Source organism: Cucurbita maxima, unplaced genomic scaffold, assembly GCF_002738345.1.
Source record: "Cucurbita maxima cultivar Rimu unplaced genomic scaffold, Cmax_1.0 Cma_Scf00030, whole genome shotgun sequence".
NCBI lineage: Eukaryota > Viridiplantae > Streptophyta > Magnoliopsida > Cucurbitales > Cucurbitaceae > Cucurbita > Cucurbita maxima.
In genome coordinates this window covers 1,814,298-1,840,330 of record NW_019272046.1, presented here as the reverse complement: position 1 = coordinate 1,840,330, position 26,033 = coordinate 1,814,298, and the positions used below count along the sequence as shown (strand labels likewise).

The window sequence follows — 26,033 nt, the reverse complement described above, 5'->3', positions numbered from 1 at the left end:
ATGATAGGGTCTTAACGTGCTTTAGCAGCCACGTGATGATTCGATGTTCGTAGTAAGCGTAGGTGCTGGGTGAAGCAGTAGCCAAGTTCTGGTGGTGATGCAAGTGCGCGGTGAGCGTAGTAGTCCCCATCTATGTTTAATTTTTTATAATTATAGTTAAGAATTTTAATTATAAATATTATTTGATGATTTAAAATTTATTACTTTATATCAACTCCTTATTCATATGTTTATAAGTAATTAATTAATTAATTAATTAATTATATTTAACAAATATAGAAAAAGAAATTAAGAGAATTAATTATATAAAATAAGAGAGATCAAATACACATTACACATTTAATCTATATATTTTATTACCTCTAATTCTACATTTCTTCTTTAAAAATTTTGGGGGAAAAAAAAAAGGATGACTCGGCACCTATGTATTGATTAGAGGGAGTTAAACAAGAGATCAGTAAAGAAGAAGTACTCACTCCCTCGTATCGAAGATTTGTTCAACCAGTTTTAAGACCGCCCCGAGGAAGTGAGGAATATCTCGGCATAATTGTTTCTACTTCTTTCTTAGATTAGAATATAGAATAGGTGTTTGATTGATTGAACTCTTTACCGACGAAAAGAGGTCAAGCCGATAGAAAAAAATTCTTTATCAATATACTGCTTCTTCCATTATGGAAGAAGATTCAGTTAAAACGAATAGGAAGAATCCTAGAACAAAATGACAGGTGGTGCATGGCTGTCGGCAGATATTGAAATAGAAAAGCCTCGAAAACCCCTGCACCCAACCTAGTTTTGGGTTGTTTTCAGTGTGACCATGAAGCTGGCTCGGGGCTAAAATATCCCAAAAAATAGACAGAAGGGCATCCAGGCCTTCCAACCTATTTTAGTCGTGGCATAACCGTCGAGGTGAAGTAAGGAGCCTCCTTGAGAAGCATTTTGACAGAAGGTGAAGGAAAGCAAAGAGAGAGAAGAGACAGAAAATATACCGGATTAGTCGATTCGAATTGAAATTCATGCTTGCAGCAGGGTTTACAGGAAAGTACTAGAGTGAAAGCAAGAAAGGAGAAAAACCAACTCCTAAAAGGTTCTCAAGCTCTAGCAGCTAGTCATGCTCAGAATAATGGTCGTAGATGTGGTCGTGGACAGTTCAATCTAGTTCAGGTTAATAAATCCTCTCCTTTGGCAAGAAGATATTCCTTCGGTCCGAAAACAAAAAAAAAGGGTAGGTGCAGAGACTCAATGGAAGCTGTTCTAACAAATGACGACGATATTTTCCAAGATAGATCTTAGATTAGGGTATCACCAGATTAGATCAAAGAAGGGGATGTATTGACAACCTTTTGAACAAGGTATGGCCACTACGAGTTTGCAGTGATATTATTTGGCCTCCTCAGTGTCCCAGTTGTGTTCATTGAGTTAATGAACTCGGAATTCAAGGAGTGTAAACACATTTGTTATCATGTTCATATACGACATTCTAGCATACTCGATGGTGGACCAAGAGCTTCAAGAACAACTCTGAAAAGTCCTAACCATCTTGAGGGAGAACAAATTGTACGCCAAGTTTTCCAAATGCAAATTTTGGTTGCGACAAGTTTCGTTCTTGGGAGACATGGTATCAAAAGATGGAATTTCAGTAGACCTCACTAAGTGGGAACGCCCAACTACAATTATAGAGTTACGAAGCTTACTGGGGTTAGCAAGATACTATCAAAGGTTTGTGCAAGACTTCGCTAGAATAGACGAGAAATGATGTACCCTTTGTATGGAACAATACATGTGAGGCCAACTTTCAAGGCCTAAAGCAAAAGTTAGTGTCAGCTCCAGTGCTCATGGTACCAGAGAGCTCAGAGGAGTACATGATATACAGTGTTGCTTCCAAGAAGGGACTATGGTGCGTATTGATGCAACAGAGTAAGGTTGTTGCATACACGTCCCATCAGTTGAAAGAATATGACAACTATCCTGCACATGACCTAGAATTATCCTTAGTAGTGTTTGCATTAAAGATTTGGTGACACTGCCTTAATGGAGAAAATACTCAAATCTACACCGACCACAAGAGTCTAAAATACTTATTCACCTAGAAAAAATTGAATATGACTCAATGAAGGTGGTTGGAATTGGTGAAGGGCTACGACATAAATATCCAGTACCATCCTGGAAAGACAAATGTGGTCGCAGATGCCTAAGACGTAAAACGGCACACTCATCAACCCTCATTACTAGGGAGTCACAAGTATAAGCAATATTCGAGCTAGTTGACATAACTGTAGTAACTAAGGGAGTTATAGCACAGATGGCTTGACTCACAGTGCAACCTACGCTTTGGGAGAGGATTATCGACTCCCAACAAGTGGACCCTATCTTAAATAAGATATGGAACCAGCTAACAACGAGTCCAGTAGAGAGTTTTTCCAAGTCATCAAATAGTGAACTACTATATCAAGGACGGCTATGTGTCCCAACGATAGAAAAATTAAGAAGTTAAAAACTGATTGAAGCACACAACTCATTATTCTATATACATCCGACTGTACCAAGACCTGAAACAGCACTTCTAGTGACGAAGTATGAAAAATGTTATAGCAGAATTTGTGAGTAAATGTATGATGTGTCAACAAGTAAAAGCTTGTAGGCAGAGAACGATAAGATTACTGCAACCCCTAAGTATACCGGAGTGTAAGTGGGAAAATATCGCTATGGACTTCATAGTAGGCCTACCGAGGACACTAAAGGGCTATTTAATAATTTAGGTAATTGTTGACAGATTGACAAAGTCGACCTACTTCCTACCGGGTAAAACGACATATATAGTAGACAACTGGGATCGGTTGTATGTGAAAGAAATTGTGAGGTTGCATAGGGTTTCAGTATCAATAGTGTCGAACCGCGACCTACGCTTTACGTCAGCATTTTGGTGCGGACTCTAGAAAACGTTGTGTACTCGCCTCGACTTCACCATTGCCTTCCACCCTCAAACGGATGGTCAAACAGACAGTTTGAATCAGATTTTAGAAGACATGCTACAGACATTTGTAATGAACTTCACTAGGAGTTCGGACGCCAAGCTACACCTGATGGAATTCTCATACAATAATAGTTTTCAAACAACAATTGGAATGACACCGTTCGAAGCATTATATGGGAAATGGAGTAGATCCGAGTATGCTAGTATGAAATGGTCAAACAAGAATGAAGTGAATATAGATTGGTATGATCTTCAATTATTCATCAATTACTCGGTTAGAATACTTGCCCAAGGGAATATAGATTGGTATGATAGGTCCCACTCATAATTGTTTGTGCTAAAAGTATTTCGGTCATATCCTTACGGGTAAAGACAAGACTCCCCTCACTTACTAAGTATTTATTAAAATACTCAACCATGTGTTACTCTTATTTTTCGAGTCAAGACAAGACTCTCTTGTACAGCTGACGATGACATCACAACTCCGAGACCATGGCACATGCTCATCGCAACTCAAAGACCATGACATTTAAATTTTAGTATAGGCTAGCAAGCACTTAAATTCATAATATATGGGTTAACTCCATGACTATGTTTTTATGACACAATTATGATAACGACTTTAGGCTAAATAGAAAACTAGGTCCGACACACGAGCAAAATTTAAGGTTAATGATTTATAAAACACGTGGTTAGAAACTCGAAAACCTAATACAAAATACATATCCATCTATCACTAACAATAAACTAACGATAGAACTAAAGTAGTTAGAAGAAACATAATTGTTTAGTTGATATGATAATCAAATCAAATCAAATCTCATTTCAAATATAAACTATCTCAGTCTCGTAGTTGCCACCCGACTATATCGCTTCAGGAAGCTTATTTCAAAGTTGTCTCTTGAAAAAACAATTTCAGCAAAATAAAAAAAATAAAAAAACTAGGGTGGACTCTGCTAAATGATGGCATCAATTATTCCACAGCACTGCAAAATGAAAAAGAGCTAAGAAAACAGCCTCCTAAGTACATAAATCTTTAGCTCTAAATTGAGACATTATTCAAATTTTCAAAACTTGGGAGGAAAAGAAAAATGATGCTTAGTTCTAGTGAAGAACTTTGAGAAAGAATCAGAACATGAACAGCATCTCTGGTGCGTATCCAAGAGCTTCAAGATGAGCAGCCATGGCCTTGTTCATTGGTGGTGGCCCACATCTTAAAATCTGCTTATAAAACAGGGTTACATATGAGGTTTAGCTCATTTAACACTTTGTCATGATTTTGTGGTTTAAAATTTCGATCAAAATATAGACACTAAAATGAATCTAATGAACCTACTCCAATCCAACAAGTTATCGAGCACACGAAGAACACTCTTCGTTAGCTTTAAAAAGTAGGTCATTCGTAGAAACAACTTACAGGAAGACGAGCAAAAGCACTTTTGACAAAGGAAATTATTCAAACATGTTTTTGAGAACCAATCTGAAGCATCCTTGTCATTTAAAACTAATGAGTTGGTAATCAAACATACCCGAACATCAGAAGCAGGAGCAGGGCAATGGGTTTGAATCATCTCCTTCGTCACAAATCCAATGCCACCGTCCCACGATTCAGGAGGCTGAGTAAGCAATAGGTATACAAAAGGTTGATCAAAAGATATGGTAGAGATAAGTATAAATTTGGAGTTGTGGCTGAAGGAGAAGACTGACCTGGTTTAAAACATAATAGAGCTTGAAGCTATCTGGGTACCTTGAGGCGAGAAGATCCAACTCCTCCTACAACCACACAAGTTTCTTTTGGTAAGAAACAGTTCTGAAATTGGAGAAGGAGATATCATAGAAACAGGATTATTGTTATCAAAGCAAAAGTGAAGCTATTGTTATCAAAGCAAAAGTGAAGCCCAAGAGGTAGCTACAAAAATATTAAGATCCTACACGTTTTTCTTATCTATATAAAATGATGAACAACTGGCCTTTTAGTTGAGGACAGTTGAGCCATGACAAGAACAGAGGACTATATGACTTAACTAGTTAAGCTATGTTCGCTATGTTAATGTTGGCAAAAGAACTCCACGCAAGTGTTAAACTAAGGAGTTCGAACATTAGATGTACGGAAAACATTCCAATCAAATCACTATGCCGTTGAAATTCACAGCGTGCTGAGAAAGGAGTAGATTCATTACAATATCACCGAGACAGTGTGGAAAATAAGCCTCGGTTGCACTGGTTGGCATGGCTTATCTCTCTCCATGAAAGTAAAAGTTAATAAAAAGATGTACAGGTATCCACATTTTGGTCAAATTGAAGACAAAAGGGAACTCCATTGAAGAAGATATGGCATAATTACCTTCAAAAGAATGTCCTCGTAGGTGACGTTGGCATAAATGAGATGTACCTTCGTCTTGTCATTTGGATTTTCTAATATGGCTCGAGCAACCTAAGGAGAGCAAAGAAAGCATGAATATTCATAACAACAACCAAAGCAATCCAAATGATAGTATGTTGAGGAACAAAATGAGCAAGCCAAAAGAAAATATGTACTTGATACATAGGAGTAATGCCAGAGCCTCCAGCGAGCATCCCAAATGCTCTGACCTCGCCTGGTTGATACCTGAATCGCCCCTGCAGTAATATTTTACATTGTAAATTTTGAATATTCTCAGCGTTTTCAAAGGTAACTATGCAGTTATTTGTTTCTCTCTGCGACAAATAAAATGTTTCCATTAAATTCTCGAAATAGAGCGTGGGAGGAAAAGTCGGCCAACGCTAAGGAAGCTGAATGCTAGACAGACAGATAGAATACATAAACCAGGGCAGTAGATACAGGAGATTAATTTCCATACCAACTTCAACTTGAACATTGAAGGCCATGAGTTTTAATACTGTTCTCTGTTTAATAAATTACACCTATTTACTAAAATCTTTCTTCGTTTTCTGGTTTACCATCAAAATTGTTTCAAAATCATTGATCAAGAGAAGGCTTCCAACATAAATTGAGTCAAAGTATTAATTCAAAAGAGAATTATAAAAAACAAAAACATGAATTGATTTAGACACACAGTACATAACATCAGAGATCAAATATATGCGAAGAACGTGTATGAGACAAGTTTGGACAAAGAAAAATGCCACTCATTTGTCAATGGAATAAAATGTTAAGAATCCCAAAAAACATAGATATCTAAAAGCATAAGAAATGATAACTTAAATAGCTGCCATTAATTTATCGACACATACCTTGGGCCCTTTCACAGACAGAAAATCACCGACACGCATCTGTCGGAAATGGTGTGACATCCTTCCTTGGGGATACATCTGATTAAACACAATACAGAGTTAGGATTAAGATTAACATGCATGTGAAACATTAAAAAAAGAAAAAACACAAAGATATGTACCTTTATGACTAATTCAAAATATCCGACATCAGAATCCAACGTAATAGGTGTATAAGGTTTGATAACATCTTCACCTTGGCCATCCTTGCCCCTGTAGGATGGATGAATTATAGTTTCTCAGGAGAAATAAATCCTTTTTGTCATATGAAACAGAATCGTCTTAAAAAACAACACCAGGTGAAGAGGGCAATAAGGCCTTCATCCCCATTCAAACCAAAAGGAGATTAAGAAAAACATTTCTGTTAGCTTGTTTCAGATGATGCAAATTATTAGATAAGTGTTTTGAACTAAATTAAGCAGCTAAAAGAAACACATGATACTCTACCTAAACGATGTTCTTAGAGATTACTCCCAAACAATAAAAAAATAAATAAATTACTTAGAAGTTTCCTTTAAAGTTTTACAGTTTCTCTCAACCTAAAAAACCATCCGATAAAAGTTGTGACTGACAATGAGCTGGATCAGAAAATCTATCACGAGGCAAAGGCATGATTGATAGTTTAACAGGTATCTTTAAAGTAAACATATTGTATTCCATGTTTTCTCTACAGAGTCAACACGAGAGAGTATAGTATCGTGTTTCGAACTAATCCTATGACAAATAAATAAGGATAAACTACTAGACCTGCAACTTATATGTTGTCCAATGGGAAGGCCCAAAACTGAAGTAGAACTTGGGAGTGTAAATGTAAACTTCGCCACATTATGGCTCAGCTGCGCACGCTTGATAAGCTTAAACTCCTTGAAATTCTCTGGATCCAAGCAACCTGAATGCACGAACCATATTGTATGGAAAAAAAAAACGTAAGAATACGAATCGAAGAAAACACCAACAACAGACGATGTTCTAATGTATCATCACAATGAAACCTTCCATATGCACAAGAATCCACTGAAAATGTTGAGTGAAAAATCCATTTGTCCACATAGTGCTGCATTAGTACGTCATATTATCAAAGGGAGTAGGAACTCGCATGGTTATGGAAGTGCTCCCTGAAATTTCCTTAACTAGTACCAATTAAAACACACCATACGCTTAATTTGAACTGAAATGTCCATTACAGAGTAACTATAGTAACATTCAGACTCCAGACGTCCACATATCCACAAAGTAACAAGAACTTCAAACTGCACTCTCAAAATTTCATCAAAATGGCACGAATCAAAACACAATAGATCCTAGAAACTGCTTACAGCATTCAGGTAAAGTAGATTTCAACCGCAAATCATGAATCCAAAACACTCAACAAGGAAATCCGAACACTAGAAACTAAAAAATTATAAATAAATAAACTGAGATTCAAGAGCAGCTAACCTCCGGATTTGGTTTTCTTGGACGAGGATAACAAATAGAGAGCACCAAAGGCAAGAGCTAAAACGGCCACAGCCAAACCCAGAAGGATTTGAGGATCTAAAGACTGTAATAAGTCCATTACACGATTCTTCACAGACAAAAACCTTGAGAAAAATCAAATGGAGTTGTGATTCACCGAAATTTTTCCGTTCCACAGCTCCAGAGCCCACTTTCACCGAATGCAGCAGCAGCCACCGGATAAAAATGAAACGCACGGGGTAGGTGGAGATTGATGAAGGTATTTGGAGTCTTTTTAAGTATGAATATAAAATTCATGTTTATTATATTATACTTTTATTATTAAATTTACTACGATTTTTTTTATTAAAAAAATTATATTATAAAATAGAAATTTCATTAAAATAAATTAAAATAAATATTATATATAAATGAGAAATAATTATTCCCCTCACATGTGTGTATCATAGCAAGGGCGAGCGGTCTGAGATAAGTGTCTCGAACAATTTTTTTAAAATGGGGTTATTAAGGACAGTATCGAACGACACAGATGTACCAATATTGCACCTCTGACCCATGTGTCAGAGGATAGACTATGTAGTAAATGGTCTAGTATGGATACAGGAGAGTCCAATGTTCGATGAAAATCTAGATAGATAGATGTTCGAGATGTCTTAATGAAATAGTCGACACATGTGTGTATCATAGCGAGGGCGAGCGATCTGAAATAAGTGTCTCGAACAATTTTTTTTAAATGGGGTTATGAAGGACAGTATCGAACGACACAGGTGTGCCAGTATTGCGCCTCCGACCCATCTGTCAGAGGATAGACTATGCACCTGCTATTCCAAACGGATGTAGTAAATGGTCTGAAATAGACACGTGAGAGTCCAATTTCCGATGAAAATCCAGCTGGATATGGGAAGAGTAGGAATGGATAAGGCTTATATTTATGGTTTTAAATACAAAACATGTTTTTTTTTAAGAAAGTAAACCAATTTTTTTTTGGGGGGAGGTGAAGAAGCCTATGCAGGGGGAGTTAATCTCTGCAACGCAGCCCATGGTATTTCTATCAATACCATTTGCGGACTTTTAATTTAATTTTTAAATTTTAAATAATTTAAATTACAAATTTGATTTTAGAAAATCTATAATTTTATTAATGATCAAAATTAAAACAAATTTACAATTTCCCTGATATTAAATTATTAAATGTAATATATTTTTTTAAATGAATTTTATGCAAGCGTCTCACGTGAAACATGCCCATTTTATACCTCGTAATGTAAATTTACGATTATCTCCCTGTCTTGCTAAATGTCAAATGAAAAGATACTAAAAAAAATGAGTGAAAAGAAAATCGAACGTATGGTTTGAGTTTTTACATGAATTTGATCGATCATATCTCCCTCGTTTCTCCATGAAACTTATCTCATTGTGCTCGTTGACTGTGATCTACACGTTTGGTGAATGGAGCAACTTGATTCGAGCGATTGAACATCCAAAACATAGGGAGCGGAATGACGTTGTTGAGCTAAAGTTATACTTGAAAAGAAAGAGAAAAGTAGAAGCGTCACCAATTACGTCAGTGATGACATCACTAGTGACGTGTCACATTAATAATGACATCCTGTTGACCCTATAGTGAACGATCAATTTCTTTGATCTATCCACGTTTTTATGGTTTTTAAGCCTGTTCATCGAGATGCCTTCCCTGTTTTATTCTTTTGACTTGATTTAGGACATATTTGAGAAATTTTGAGAGATTTAAAAAGTTTTAAGGACCCAAACCGACCCCAAAAAATTAATCGACCATGTTAGTAACCATTTAGATTTTTCGGCAAGAACTGCAGGATGGAATCGACTATGACTCTGAGTATATGGACTGTTAGCACTATTTTTTAATGAATTGAGCATGGAAATGGATAGCTAAGTCATAAATTATAGAATTTGATCAGTTTGCACGTTTTAGAATTTCCGCTAGGCAAAATTCAACTATGATTTGTTAAATGTTTCATTAGGACTATGGCACGTTATGATTTATCGTACCTTACTCGATATGCATGTATATTATGCGAATATGTATGATTTGTGACTAAATGTCATTTATGCCCCTAGAGTTATGTGCCCTAGAAAATACATATATGACTTCGTGTAACCACTCGAAAAAAAAAAAAAAAACTCTTCAACGTTACGTAAATTCATGATGAAGGAAGGATCATTATTGGAAGAGGCGAAAGTCGTGTCCCAAATCTCTCTTTTTACATCAATTCTTTCCAATTTTGTTACTATTCTCTCAATTTAGCATTAGAAAAACTTACCAAATTGATCGATGTGTTCTCGAAAACTCCGTCCCAAATCCATCATTAAAAGAGGTCAAGAATCAATCAAAAGTTGCAAAAAGTCGTCTGCATACATAAGTAAAAGGAAGAAAATTGAAATTAGGTTAGAATTAGTCTCGAATCTAGGCCTTAGGCTTAGAACCGAAGCTAATTCCGAACTTTGGCCTCCATAGGCATATTACCCAAACCTATTGCAGCTTCGGGCGTTCAATCTAGAAATAGAACACGTCCTAGAACGACTCAGGCATTATACCCCACTCTAGATCCAACCCTGCCCTCACCTCGACCTAGAAATATATGGCTAGCCTGACCTGCACATAGACTACTATCCAACACCCCTTGCCCCATTGCTTACGGCTTGTCATCAGCTCAGCTCATACTAAAACCTTAGACCATTTCTTATCAATTTCAATTATTTCAAAGCCATTTTTTTTTAGTAATGTCCCGATGTCATGGGACTCAGGTGGAGTTGAACTTCAAAGAGTAGAGCTAGGTTAGCACCAAGAGTATTTAGTGACGTCGACTTAGGGCAATCATGTAAGTGAACTTACTATTGGTACACCTTCGACTTGGTTGGATGACTTGAGTGATGTATGAATGATACATACCTTGTGCCAATTGACGTGTCATTTTTCTTTTTTTATGATATGTTATGTTATGATTATGTGATGTTACTATGATTATGTCATGTATGTTATGCCTATGAGACGTTGTTGAGCCTTGTGTGATAATAATGAAAGTAAAGTCATGTATATGTATGTACATCTCATAGCCTCGTGCACGTTGTATATCACAAGCATGTAATACTTTTTCAGTATTTTTTTGTATGAACACGTACCTCATTTCCTTCCATTGGTTTTCGATAACGTGAACGTGCTCTAGCTCGTAGTTAGGCCTAAGGGGTACGAATACGAGCCTACTAGTGGGTTCATGATGCGTGCGTGAACAAGGTGTAGAAAAGTACTACAGACTTAAAATCTTGCCCGGAAGAAAAAGTAGAGCCTAAGGAATAATCATGTAAAGATAGGTTCGTTTTAAGATAGGACAATTACATTTCTTTTAAACTTTGACAAGACGGGTTATTTTTCTTGTTTTCAATTATACTAATGCTATCTTAAGATTTGCATAGATTTTGTGAACGTTTTAGTCCATGGTTTTATCTTTCCTTCAGCCAATTTTAGGGTATGTTATGATAACATGGGTCGATTAGGTCTAGTAGAGACGGTTAGCGTGCAATCCCTAATTGTGAACTTAGCATATAGGAATGCAACGTTACCCACCTAATAAACATGTTAAGTAAATACAAATTAATTGATTATTTTGGGTTAATAATATGTTGTACAAATTGTGACATAAAAAAATACAAATTAATATATGTTGTATGGTTGAAAATTTACTATTATTTATTTTGATTTAAGATCGAAGTTATATTAAATATTATAAATTCTTTATAATAGTTTCATAGTTTTATTAGAAGGCATGCTATATTTTATTATATAATAATTATAAAATTTTATTTCAACTAAAAAACATAACAACATTTATTAAATACATTACTTTTTCTTTTTTTTAAAAAAAAATAAAAATACTTATCAAATATATTCTAAATCAGGGGATAAAATTTATATAAAATTTGGTTTTTTCCTAATTAAACATAAAATAATTATTGCGAAAAAGAACAAGTAAAAAAAAAAGAAAAAAGAAAAAAAAAAAGCAGCGCAGCCAGTTGGGCAGTGGGGAGTTGTGCGAGGCAGTGTCAGAGGAGACAACAATGGCGAACCCTAGGAGGGCTTCCATTTCATTATCTTCTTCAAGCAATCCCCAAAGCTTGGAGAGTCCATTTCACAGTCAATCCCAAGGCCAAACCCTTTCGCTATCCTTTGAATCGTTATCGTTTCTGAAGAACTTTCTGAAGAACTTTCTGAAGAACTTTCTGAAGAAGCCTCACGCCTTCCCTTTCCTGCTCTCTGTTTTCCTCTTACTCACATGGATTTCTCTCAGAATCCAGCACTCTTCTTCTCGCTTCTCATTCCCCGATTTCTCTCGCTTTCAACATACTCCTGATACATGGAGCAAGGACGATGATTTCAAGGCTAACCTCGTTCGTTTCAAGCCTAGATTTCCTTCTCGGATTGCTAAAGACAACAGGGGATGGCTACTCGATCCTATTTCTCTTGCGCTCGATTCTGGCGTTCTTGGTACTCCAATCGCCTTTGTTTTTGGTTTGAATTCATTTATATTCCGTCTAGTTTGCGCTGAATTCTGCTTTTGGATGTCTACTTAGCGTATAAGTTACGGGAGTTTTGATTTGTATGTGTCTGTTGATTTCGCGTTGCATTTGGAACTTTATTGAGCCTCAAATTCTGTCTCAGTTGAGCTTGAAACTGTCTGAAATTTTATCAATTGCGACTGGAATAGAAACCCAATTGTTTACTAAGCCTGCAAATGATCCAACGTTTGTGATTTCTGAGGGAAAATATGAGATTCTACGTCGGTTGGAGAGGGGAATGAAACATTCCTTATAAGAGTGTGGAAACCTTTCCCTAATAGACACGTTTTAGAACCTTGAGTGGAACCCCACGAGGAAAAGTCCAAAGAGGACAATATTTGCTAGCGGTAGGCTTGGGCAGTGAGCCAGCGAGGACGCTGGGCTCCCAAAGGGAGTGGATTGTGAGATCTCACATCGGCTGGAGAGGGGAATGAAACATTCCTTATAAGGGGGTGGAAACCTTTCCCTAACAACACGTTTTAAAACTTTGAGTGGAACCCCACGAGAGAAAGCCCAAAAAGGACAATATTTGCTAGCGGTAGGCTTGGGGGATGTGCCAGCGAGGACGCTGGGCTCCCAAAGGGAGTGGATTGTGAGATCCCCTCATCGGTTGGAGGGGGGAGTGAAACATTCCTCATAAGGGTGTGGAAAACTTTCCCTAACAAACGTGTTTTAAAACCTTGAGTAGAACCCCACGAGGGAAAGCCCAAAAAGGACAATATTTGCTAGCGGTAGGCTTGGGCGGTGTACCAACAAGGACGCTCGGCTCCCAAGGGGAGTGGATTGTGAGATCCCACATCGGTTGGAAGGGGAATGAAACATTTCTTATGAGGATGTGGAAACCTCTCCCTAACAAACGCGTCTTAAAACCTTGAGGGAAAGCCTATATTAGGATAATATTTGCTAGTGGTGGGCTTAAGCTGTTACGGAAGACCGGTTAATTTCAGTGATCATCAGGTTATTCTTACAGGTGGAGCAGTGACCTGTGCTTCTGTTCATATTGGAGAAATTAAACCTGGAGCTATGAGGGGAAACCACAGGCACCATACTTGTAATGAAACATTTGTCCTGTGGGGTGCTAGAACAATATTCAGAGTAAGCTAAAAGCGTTGGAAATCATTTGTTAATTCTATCTGTTTTATATCATGGATTAGCTCGAAGTTGGGAACTGTTTCCTTGAATGAAAAATCAAAAACTTTAATATTAAATATGTTGCTAATTTGGATTGTGTGTCACTTGATGCAGTTGGAGAACAGCGAGGTAGGTGATAAGGGATATGCTGAAGTGATAATTGGTGCGGATGAGGTTGCTGTTGCAGCAAGTCCAAGAGGAACAGCCCATGCATTGATAAACATGGATCCTGCACGGTCTACATGGTTTCTGGGTTGTCAAGATGGTATTATAAACTACAACACTTCAACTTCTGATTTTAAGGTCTGGAAAGATCTTTAGTTTGCAACACTCTCTCTTAACTTGGGCCCTATTTAGTTCTTGACAGGAAGTCCCTTTTATTTCACTTCTCCTGTGGGAATTTTTGCTAGGTGGTGGGGGATAGCATTGTAGTTTCAAATCTAGGGAATTTGTGAGCTGATTGTCATGAGATGAGATAAACTTTTACATCTTTGTATACAGGATAGCTTTTATAGTATTAAGTACAGTACACTAAAGCACAATGGTCCTCTCGATCATACAAGATCATACAAGTTAACCACAAAATTACATTACAAATACTTAAAAGGTCAACTCATTATCACAAAATAGGATTACTGCATCTCCATTTTCTCCCATCATTAGCCTTATAGCCCTCCTTATTTTCCTCTTCCAGTATCATTTTCATGTGGCTCCACTAGTATTGGAGGGAGGGAGGGAGGGAGAGAGCTTGAGTGTGAATGTCAAATGAAGAAGGTGAACTAGCAGTGTCTTGTCTTGTCTGAGTTATAAATCTATTTTGTTGTGAGATCCAACATCGATTGAAGAGAGGAACAAGTGTCAGCGAGGATGTTGGTCTCGAAGGGGATAAAATGTGAGATCTTGGACAGTGTGCCAACGGACGCTGGGCTCCGAAAGAGGTGGATTGTGAGATCCCACATTGGTTGGGGAGGAGAACAAAGTATTTTTTATAAAGGTGTAGAAATCTCTCCCTAATAGACGTGTTGTTTGGTAGAGATGAGTTTGGACTGTTACATTTGTTTTTTTTGTCTGTGACCCTAATTTGTTATATTTCAAACATTGTCCTTGAGCACGCTCTCATAGCAAGGTGCGAGGTGCCTTACCTGAGCGTAGGTCCACGCCTTTTGTGGTTTTTTTTAATAACAAATTCTATATGTGTTTCAGTTGTAAACTTGAGAGATCTTATACAACTATTCCAATTCCGAAATCAAGGATTCAGGTAGGAAACTCTATCTTCTTTGATTTGCTCTTTTTCTGATAGAAACATCTTCATTCATTCATTTTGAATTGCTGTAAAGAAGAGCTTTAGGTTCTTGTGCCTGTGCCATTTCATATTCATGTTGGTAACAACTTAATGTAGCTCTCATTCTTATCGTACTCGAAATTGCTCGTATTTGCATACTTTTACTCTGAACGATCTTAGTAGAAGCTGTTCATTTCCATTGTGTTTCTCTAGGGATATCAAAATTGGCATCATGTGAGACTTTGGTGGTGGGATTTATGGTTGTAGCAGTAATTTGGCATAAAATTCCGTGGAGAAACATTGGTCTTTTTGTGGAAGTTTTAAGACAATAAGAAAGAATTAGGCTAAGAATCACATAAGGGGCTCGATTTGACGTCTTACTTCATAAACTCCTAATCGAACTTAAAGACAAAGTAGATCGTAAGTTTTAACACCAAATGTCATTCACTAATCATCGAAATTTCAAAACATGACCTAATATCATGGTTTATGAATGGATGTATAATTTGAAGTTCACGGGAGCATGTTTAGACTATAAACCATCGATAGAGGTGAAATGACATAAACGCCCCTATTATGTAAAAGTTTATATAGTGTATATTTAAATTTTCAGTTTTTGTTTTTATTGTTATTTATTTTTTAAATTTATTTTCAACTGTGAAGAAATTCTAAATTGATAATTCTAATTATAATTGTTTAAAGAAGAGATCATAGAATATCCTAATACAAACAATATTATTTTAATATAATTTCTATAAATCCAAAATTTAAAATAAATAAATAATCGAGGTAAGATGGAGTCGAGATGGGAATGCGATCCGGTTTGCATTCCTATTTAGCAAATGACGAGAAATTTTCTTACTCCGTTTCTTATTTTTCATTTAAATAGGCATTTTTTACTTTGTAGGGTCAACCCTATGAGTCAAATGAACGTCTCTCATTTAAGGTCAGAGTCAAATTTGATAAAATCGAAAGCTTAAGTTATATTAGTAAAAAAAAAAACCTTTACCATTAAGTTTTCGATAGAAATCATTAATTTCATTGAAATAATACAACTAACCTTTTAAACAGTTTTAACATACGCGTTTGCTAGAGGAAAAGCCTTGAGGGAAAACTCGTAAGAAAAAGCCCAAAGAGGACAATATCTGTTAGCGGTGTGTATGGGGCGTTACAAATGGTATCAGAGCCAGACATCGGACGATGTATCATCAGCCTTCTCGCAGTTCCCCGAAAGGGGTAGGCATGAGGTAATGTGCCAATAAGGATGCTAGCTCCAAAGGAGAGTGGATTTGGTGGAGTCCCACATCGAGAAAGGAACGAATATTCCTTTTTCTTTCTCTCTACAAATCCTTCGTTCACGAACAAATTAAATTTTATAGCAATGATTCTCCCTCTTACCTAAGAATTAAAGTTCATTAACACTCATTTAAAGTTCATTTGTAATTTTATACTTGCGGGTTTTTTGTGAGCGGTCGTTAATGTAGCTTTAAACCTAAAAAAATCTAAAATTCGCTACAACCAATAAAATAACTTTAAACTAGCATGTAATTAAACAACAAAAACTAGAGAAATTTGGTCGTTTTCTATCCAAAACTTAACGGTAAAAATATTTTTTCTAATACTTTTTAGACATCAAAAGTATTTTCAAAATTTTTTTAAGTTTATGAATATTATTGAAACGAGATTTCATTTGTTTTAAATGATAAAAGTATTTTTTTTTCTTAATGTTTTTTAAATATAAAAAATATTTATAAAACTTTTTAATTTCTAAATATTATGATATGAACAGCGTATGATATTATCAATAGTTTATATGATTTTGCTTTTGGTTGGAAATGAAAATAATATCTTTTATTATTAAAACAAATCATATTTAAATGATATTTTTAATAATTTAATTATATATATATATATATATAGAGAGAGAGAGAGAGAGAGGCAGTTGCTTTACATACTCCTCTTGTCTTTCTTTCCTCTCTTCTCTCTCCATTGCTGTAATCTTCATCACTCAAGAATTTTCATTTTCCAACCATTACGTAGAAGGAGACTTTGAATCGATGAAGAGGCAGAATAGTCAGTTATCGTCCACTTCCCGCCGGGATCCTCCGCCTGAAAGTCTTCGAGCTAAGAGTATCGGTTGCATGTCCGGCATTATTCATCTTCTCTCCAAGTACCAGAATCGCCACAAGAAATCCCTCACATTTGGTTCGTCTATTACTAATTTTTTTTCAATTAATTTTTTCCACTACTTTCTTCCGGCATTAAATTGATCGAGGAATTTGTGTATTTAGTTTGATTTTCTTGATGTTCTTAGGAAAGAGTAAGCAGGAGAAGGATATTATTGTGTTTTCCTCTTCTTCTTCTTCGGATCAATGTCTAGCCTCCGCTGCCGGTATATCTCCGTCTACTCCAAAGCCGCAGGGACATTTTAGGTCGCGAAGTAATAAAGAAGGAAAGCGAACGGAGGTTGTTGATTTCAGTCGGAGAAGAATCTCCTGCGATCTGCCAACGAGGAGTCCGACTCTTTCAGCGGAGATACGTCGTTCAAGCTCCATAAACTCTCCGTCGAAGATCCAAAAATCTCCGGCGCTGGTAGCGCGGTTGATGGGACTGGAAGCGGTGCCGGCGACGCCAGTTGAAGAACCGTCTAACGAGAAGAGGAGGAAGCTGTTGGGAGCGTTAGAGAAATGTGATAACGACTTGAAGGCTCTCAAGGATATTATCATGGCGTTTCGGTCACCGGAGAGTGATCAACCGGCAACGGCGGTTGCAGGAAATTGTCTGAATCGAGACAAAGTAAAAACAATTTCTGAACGGAAGTGTAGGGACTGTAACTGTGGCGATATAGAGAAGCAGCAGCAGCATCCCAGTGCAGCGTCCGTGTTTAACGAGTCCAGTCGCTCGCATCTGAACAGAATCAACCGTACAGGCAGAGGGCGTGAAAATGGTACGTCGCTGTTCTTAGCCTTCAATTTGGTTACAAATAACTGCTAATTTTGGGCTTTTTTTTCCTATTTTCTTTCTTTTATCATGAAATTTCAGATTAACACTAAAACTTAATTGAATTTATTTGTCTGCCTAAAATATTAATTCTGATCTAGTTGAATATTAAATGCTGTACCTCTAAATTTCCGTTCATAATTAATCTTATAAAATTCTTAATCTAGTCTTAAAGGTGTCAATTAAGACATTTGGTAAGATTCTGTTAAAAATTGTTAATAATTCAATAATATATTTCAAACAAACTTTAATAACTTTAGTATGGAATAATCTAGGTATAAATTTAGATAAAGTAAAGATCAAAAGTTCAAACTATTCATATATTCAACTAAAAAAAATTAACACACAAATTAAGATTTAAAAAGACTGAATTATTTAGTATATTTAGTTATGTATAGTGACATAACAACTTGTTTAGAACCCCCAAAAGATATAATATGGAAGAAAACAAAAATTAATTTCTTTTGGAGTTCATATTACAAACTAAGAATTTAATAGTTCAAGACTTGTGGGTATATTGTGTACCTAAATTTGAGTGTTTTTTTTAGTTCATCTGATTGTTTTTTTTCTAAATTTGAGTGTTGAAGATATATCATAATTAGTTGTCTTTTTCTTTATTAATGTGTAAATCCAAATACGGTTACACCGACAATATAATAGAAAAAAGAAAATGTAATGGAGAAAAAATAATAAAAGGAAGTTAAAGTAAAAAAAAATAGATAGGAATCTGATGTAGGCAAAGAAAAAGATGAAGCAGAACAGCTTTATTTCACCTCATAATTCACACGAATGCAGTTTTTCCCCCTTTAATTATTCTTGGAGTAATTTTGAAGAATCCAAATGCTTAACCAAATTCAATCTAATCGAATAAAACAGTAAATATGTTAGAAATTTTCGTTAGTAAGTCTAAAATTTTACAACTGAAGCCATTGATTTAAGGCAAATTAAGCAGGTGATTGTCCACTTTTTTGTTCTTGGCTCGATGAAAGGAAAGATGTTAATATCAAATGCTTGAAGTTGAGGGTTGTGGCTATAGCTATATTAGATTATTGGTAGTGTGGTAGGTTCAAGAATCCTAAATGAAGACAAGAACAGTGCCTTTTCAAGTAAAAGTAGAAGGCATAGCATGCCAAAATATAGGATTCCCAACATCAACCTTGATGGCATTTGTTAGGCTCAGTGCTTTTACTGCTGCTTAGGCATGAGGGGACACACTACATGCTTTTTAGTTGCTCGTAATTATTACATGTATGCTGCCTATGACCACTAAGACTATTACTCCTTTATGAATAACTCATCAAAATTTAGAGAGCCCGAGCTTCAAATTATAATTATAGGTATACCTTTTGATTATGATTCTCTACGAGTTGTTAATTCAAATTATTGGAGATTCTTGATTCAAATTATTATCTAAAGTTGTAAGGGTTAGTATTGAGTTAATTTGAGTCAAGAAACGGAAAGATTACTCTTAACTTTTTTAATGCCTCAAAAAATTAAAGATGTGAGATCTTACATTGATTGGGGAGGAGAAAGAAACATTTTTTTTATAAGGGTATGGAAATCTCTCATTAGTAGACGCGTTTTAAAAACCATGAGAAGAAGCCCAAAATGGAAAGTTTAAAGAGGACAATATCTGCTAGTGGTGGATTTGGATTGTTATAGATGGTATCAGAGCCAAACTCCGAACGATGTGTTAGCGAGGAGGCTGAGTTCTGAAAGGGAGTGGACAAGAGGCGATGTGCTAGCAGAGACGTTGGCCCCAAAGGAGGTGGATTGGGGAGTCCCACATCAATTGAAGAAAGAAATGAGTGATAGCGAGAATGTTGGACCTCAAAAGGGGTGGATCGAGATCCTAAATCAGTTGGGGAGGAGAATAAAACACCGTTTATATCGGTGTAGAGGTCTATAATAGACACGTTTTAAAAACTTTGAAGACAAGTAAAAAAATCTAATGAAGACAATATTTACCCTTAGGAGTAGACTTGATAAGATTTAAGTATAAGATTTAAGATAGATTTATGATTATATAGTGTATGGTATAATCATTTACTTGCGATTTGGGCCATGTTTATTTGGAGGAATTGAGAATAGAAGAATGTGAATTATTCTCCTCCATTCTCAATTCTCAAAGAATGATTTTCAATTTAGGAGTCCAAGATCAAATTATTTCCGGTGGTTGATTTCTCTAGAAAGTGTCAGTTTTATTACTTTATTTTGTTGGGTTCCACCATAATTTTCATCTTTCTCTTTTGACCTTTTTGTAGGCTTCAAATCATTTTAAATTGGATCATTAATCACAATCTTTTTCATTCTCATTTCACTTCAAAAGTGATTTTAGTGACAAATTTAGACATTTTCTTTCTCATTTGTTCCCTTTTAGTTAATTGATTTAGATAGAAATTAAAGTGGATGAAGTGGACCACTGTTCCACCCAAGTCCACAATGAGCAAATGGCTATGCTTTAGCAATGATTCAGTCAAGTCATTGTTCACAAAAGCTTAGGGAACATGCAGCCTTCCTTCCACTTTTTCAGAAATAAGGAAGAGACAGCTTAGAAACAAAGCAGCAGATGACTTTTTTTTTTTGCTCTTTCACTCAAGCAAAAAACCAGGCTTTTTCTAAAGCCATTGTTTCCCGCTTCTCTTCCACTCCCAACCACTGTCATCCCTACCCCCACCTCCGATCCATCACTATGTCTGTTATTATCATCAGTAATATCACTGCTGCACCATGAAGATTTACTGATTTTTTCTTACTTTTTTTGCTTTTCCTTTTTTTGATAATTTTTTTTTTATACTTCTATTTAGCGTGAGATTATGTTTGCATTCTCAGAACATATTTACCTTTATTGACGATATTTATATCATAAAATGTTTTTTTTTTCTGCCCTATGGTCTATTTGTTGTGGTCAATGACCATTTACTCATACTGATGGTGACTAAACACAGACACTGGTTACTTTTTCTTATAAGAAGTTTGGACTCTGACTTTCATTATTTTTGTTGTATTAGTTATCATCTTATGTAGTTTTAGTTTAAGGTCAAATATGTTAGATAAATTCTTTGATCATCATCATATATTTAGGTGTAAATACACATAAAATGATAAACTTAAAAGGCTTGTTTAGAAGATTGTTTTCAATTTAAAAGTACTTTTACCCAAAATATTCGTCTACTAGTGAGAGGTTTTCACACCTTAATATTTTGTTCCCCTCTCGACCTATTGTAAGATCCCACATTGATGGTAGAGAGGAATGAGAGCCAGCGAGGACGCTAGGCATCGAAGGAGATGGATTGTGAGATCCCACATTGATTCGGGAGGGAAAAGAAACATTTTTTTTATAAAGGTGTGAAAACTTCCCCTAGTTAGACATGCTTTAATAATCTTAAGGGAAAATAAAAAAAAGGGAAAGCCTAGAGAGAATAACATCTGCTAGCGATGGGTTTGAGAACAATATCTATTAGTGGTGAGCTTTCGAAACTAACTATACACATCTAGAAGCAGAGTTTTAGAAAGAGAAAAAACCAAAATAATTGCCAAATTGGAAAAGGAAAAGAAACTATAGCAAACGTTTATATTTTGTGTATAGGATCCTGCATGCATGTAGAACAGTAGTATTAACAAAAAAATAGTTGGAAATGCAGGACAACAAGAAACACAGCAACAGGCAAAGAAGAAGAACCCACCAGCAATTGAAGATGAGGACACAATCTCCATCTCCTCCTTGAACCCAATTTCCAAATTACAGGAACGGATCATAAAGTTGCAGCAGATCAGCAACAGCACACACTTAACAACGATGAAGAAGGAGAAGAAGGAACAGGAAGATCCGGCATTAACGTGGAGAAGCAAGGCCATGGCGGAGAGCTTGGACGAAATCTCCAACCAAATCTCATGGGGCTTCAAACACGAGATGGCCAAAATAGGTATGGTTTTACAACACCACATTTACAGAGAGCTGATTGATGAAATGCTCACTGATATGGTCACCAAATCTTCTGCTTGCTTTCTTCCCTTCCATTCTTCTCCTCTCCCTCCCTTTGAAGCATGTAGGAGAAGACTTCGTTTCTGATTGTTTTTTTTTTCTTTTGTGTTTAGTTTACACACAAATTAATTTAAATTTCGATACTTTTGTGTAGCCTTCCAAGAATTATGATGATCCGACTATAAATTTAGTTGGTTTATGGGTTAAATTAGGGTTGTATATGCAGGTATAACATGCATTTTGCTAGGTTTTTTATGTTCTATGGATGGACTTCTAACTCTTCATTCTCCGTTCGACAAAATTTACAATATATTTTCGATTGTGTAGGTATGTATACTAAAACTTTTCGCGGGAAGTTAGATGAAAATTTAAAAGTCATAAGTATTCTAAACCTTTAGTGTTCGAAAGAAAAATGGAAAAATATGATTATTAGAAGGTACGAAGATTTTAAGATCTATGTCCTACCATGTATCATAGCTGTCTCGTTGAATAATTTACTAGTATCAATGACAATTCTCTCACGAAAAATCAACAAAAACTTAGATTATCATTTCAAAAGTGTCGTGGAATGACAATAAATGATCTTGTCTATCAGGAATATTATGATAGTTGTGTTGGTAACGTTCCAACCTTCTAAAATTATATAACCATTTGGGCTCATTTCCATATGCATTTTAAAGTGAAAAAATGAAAAACATACCTGTTACAAATTTATAAATTTTTATAGAAATCAATCAAACTTTATACGGGTATTCTTAAACCAAAACAAAATAAAAACATCATTAACAACTTCAATCAAAATAGATCCTTCGCGTTCTTCAATTTTTCATCTTGATTTCGATGTTGATCCTATTTTTGTGTGTATTAGGGTTCTCTAGAAAATTTTCAAAATTTTTAATGACTTTTTTGTCCAGTAATTGAACTCGAAAAGCCACACGACAAATCAAGTAATACTTGTAGGGATCATTTGAATATGCATATGTGCTAGAAAAATCAAACCCTAGATGGTTAGAGGTATGACCTGAGCCTAGGAAGATCGGTTAAACATGAGATTAGTCTCACTAGTTATTAGCATAACTTAATTGTTCTAAGTGTAAGTGGCAAAAATAGAATAAGATAAGGGTTCTTAGTGTCAGTTTGCCTAAACTGTGACCTAGGATGGAATCCCTCTAGTAGTCCGAGCACATTAGAATCGTGAGAGAAACCAAACTCGAGGAGTCGAAAATGAGAGATCTAGAGATGTGAATCAATGTCTAGACTGCCAAACCACCCTCGAGACCTAGAAGGTCATCATGACAATTTTGGAGGACAAAGGTAGCCTCCTAGACCATTAGCAACCAATGTAGTGTTTGCTAAACTTCCACTCCCTTTCCACTACTGTACGATACTGTTGAGCTAGGCATGAGGCTGATTAGGGATATGAGACTTGATAGTTCAGTTGGACTACCTTACATGGTAGATCTGTCCTACGAGATGGCATGGATAATGTGTGTAGTCAATAGAGCTAGCACATACACGGAGTCGCTCCCCCAATCTTGGGTGACTACATGGTCTTATGGGAAGAGTACATCAACTAACTTTCCATGGATATCAAGCAGGCTAGCACATCATGCTATCCCCACCAAAGAGAGAGAGAGTTTTATGAGGTAGCGCCTTAATCTTGAACATCGGTTACGGTTGCGTAGGCTAAGCTAGCTACCCAAGCCTACAAAAAAACAAGAGCTATACTCCTAGACCTAGATTTAAGTCAATGGTCTTGAGCTACACTCGTGGACCTAGAGTAAAGTCAATGGTCTTTTGCTAAGTTAAGGATGCAATGAGATCTTACAAGTAAGTTGCTTATTCGGTACATTTACAGATTCATCCCTTTTTAACTTTTTTTAATATTTAATATATTAATTGTCACGGATCTAGATGTTCTAATTAATTCAAGGTCAATTTATATATATATTAATGAGGCCCTCCACTGCTTAGATCGAAATTTATAATAAATTAAATTAAAGAATTATTAGTAGACTTTAATTTTAATATACGATTAAATTAATCAAGAAAAATTAAAGGTTTTTTTCTAAATAATTTTGCCTTAAAAAATGATCATATTTTTAAAAATAATGAAAAGATTGACTTTGCTTAAAATTAAAGGTCAACTAAAAATGATAATAATTTCGATTTTTTTTATAATTTATTTTAAAATTCAATAGGATTTACTTTAAGTCAGTTCGATTCTGATTTTGATTAAATAATATTATTATTTCCAGAATTTTTTTTTTTATCAGATTCAATTTTTAATAACAATTATTTTTCTTAAACATTTATCAAATAATTTAAATAAATAAAATTACATGCAATTGAAATAATTATCTTAAAATATATTATAAATAACAACGATTTCTATTAGGATTTTCTATCAAATAATTTATATACCGCTAATTTCATTTATTGAAATTAATTATAATTCAAAATTCAACATTTTAAAGTTTTAAAAATAAATTAAAATAAAATTAGATTTTTTTTTTAAGATGCACATTGTATCAATTAAAATTTTAAATTAATAAGTATATTAATTAGAATCCTACGCGAATTAATTTACACTATTTATTTATAACTATTAATAATATATAAATTACCAATAAGAAATTGGTGAAGCAATTTTTTTTTTCAAAATTATTTACTGAGCAGTAAAATTATTCCACTTAATTTCATTTTAATTTTAAATTTCCTAAATAACATTAATAAAATTTATTATTTAATTATTTTTAATTAAGTAAAATAAAAGGAGAGAAAAATCTCTCGTATTAATAAAATTATTACTATACATTTAATTTTCAACCTTTTCTTTAATATTATGTTAATTTCTTTATTTAATTTTTGTTACAATGGGTTAGCTATGATTTTCAAATTGACTCATTTTTAAAAGTTTAGACTTTTACTAATAAGTATTAATCGATTCTCGAAATAATTTAAATACAAAAATTAATTAGGAGATCTATGTTTGTGAGTTGAGTTGGGTCGGTTGGGATATTATTTAGGCTCAACTCAATTGTTCGGATTATAAATTTTTCAATCTAAACAATTATTATTAAATACTGAATCGTCCAATTGAAAATGTTTGTTTAATCCACCGCATCTAAATGTGTGCGACTGTTCTCTATTTATAATCAAATAAATTATAAACTTATAATAAGAAACACAAATATCTAGATATTTATCTTATAATAAAATATTAAATATGGTAAACTATAATTTAGTATTAAATATTTTTTTGAATCCAACCCAAACATAATTTTTTTGGTGGGCTTCGATTAAGGTTATTTAAGTTGTTTATTAAAATATTTATTTTTAATAAAACAATATGTTTGTCTATAAAACATATATTTATTTATTGACAGACATTTAATTAATATTTATAACTCAATTTAAATATATATTTTGAATTAACCTAGGAAAATAATTATAAAATTAATATATATAAACAAAGATATATTTTTAAAAAAAATTAATAATAAATTTAGAATTTAATTTTAAAAAAATTAATGAACCAACGCAAATAAGATGCTATAAATAAGATGCTACCTATATTGAGTTTCAAATTAGAGGTCCATTTTTTTTCAATATATATATACATTTTTATTTAAAATAATAATAAAGCATTATAATATTTATTCATAATAATAATAATAAAAAAATCAATATTTATGCTAGACGAACCTAACTCAATACAACTTAAGCTCTCATGGCTTTGCTACAGGCTTTCCCAAAAAGGCTCGTACCAATAGAGAGAGTATTCTTTGATTATAAACCGATGATCATTTCTTCAATTAGTGGATGTGGGACTTTCATCATCCAATAATTTATAAATTTAATAATAGCATTTTTAATCTTTATTAATTTATTTTAACATTAAAAAAATTGGCTTAAATGCGAAAATTTAATTATCATGAAAGGAGTGACCTATCACGACCACGACATCAGTTGAGGAAGCCGTGTTAGTCAGGATAGTTTGATTCCAACATTTAAGTCATAGGGTTTATGTTATTGACAAGGGAATAGCATCTATTTCAAAAATTTTATATAACAAATGTTAAATTTTTTAGTTTTCAATTATGTTATGAGTTATTATTATGGTGGAAATGAATTTATAAACATTTAAATTAATTTTTTTTTACATAAATAATTACATGACAAATTATAAAATAATAATAATAATAATAATTAATTCTTGAATTTGTGTCATTTTTTTATGGAGAATATCGCATCTTATCGACCCATTAAAAAAAAAAAAAAAAAAAAAAAAAAAAAAAAAAAAAAAAAAAAAAAAAAAAAAAAAAAAAAAAAAAAAAAAAAAA

The 26,033-nt window shown here is 34.4% G+C and overlaps 3 protein-coding genes across 3 annotated transcripts; 2 read left to right on the top strand and 1 right to left on the bottom strand.

The window, feature by feature from the left end:
• Positions 1 to 3,768: 3,768 nt before the first annotated feature.
• Positions 3,769 to 7,957, bottom strand: LOC111466076 (NADH--cytochrome b5 reductase 1-like). Its single transcript, XM_023110653.1, has 9 exons — positions 7,682 to 7,957; positions 6,992 to 7,133; positions 6,367 to 6,457; positions 6,206 to 6,283; positions 5,510 to 5,590; positions 5,316 to 5,405; positions 4,679 to 4,744; positions 4,501 to 4,587; positions 3,769 to 4,192 (listed from the first exon to the last, which is right to left on the bottom strand). The coding sequence occupies exons 1-9, from the start codon at positions 7,797 to 7,799 to the stop codon at positions 4,100 to 4,102; spliced, it is 846 nt and encodes a 281-aa protein (XP_022966421.1). The 5' UTR covers positions 7,800 to 7,957; the 3' UTR covers positions 3,769 to 4,099.
• A 3,763-nt stretch (positions 7,958 to 11,720) lies between these two features.
• Positions 11,721 to 14,664, top strand: LOC111466092. The gene is made up of 3 exons (XM_023110673.1): positions 11,721 to 12,218; positions 13,260 to 13,384; positions 13,535 to 14,664. Exons 1-3 carry the CDS (start codon positions 11,792 to 11,794, stop codon positions 13,739 to 13,741), a joined length of 759 nt encoding a protein of 252 aa, XP_022966441.1. The 5' UTR covers positions 11,721 to 11,791; the 3' UTR covers positions 13,742 to 14,664.
• A 2,409-nt stretch (positions 14,665 to 17,073) lies between these two features.
• On the top strand, positions 17,074 to 21,889 carry LOC111466089. The gene is made up of 2 exons (XM_023110669.1): positions 17,074 to 17,649; positions 21,347 to 21,889. The coding sequence occupies exons 1-2, from the start codon at positions 17,307 to 17,309 to the stop codon at positions 21,772 to 21,774; spliced, it is 771 nt and encodes a 256-aa protein (XP_022966437.1). The 5' UTR covers positions 17,074 to 17,306; the 3' UTR covers positions 21,775 to 21,889.
• Positions 21,890 to 26,033: the final 4,144 nt, after the last annotated feature.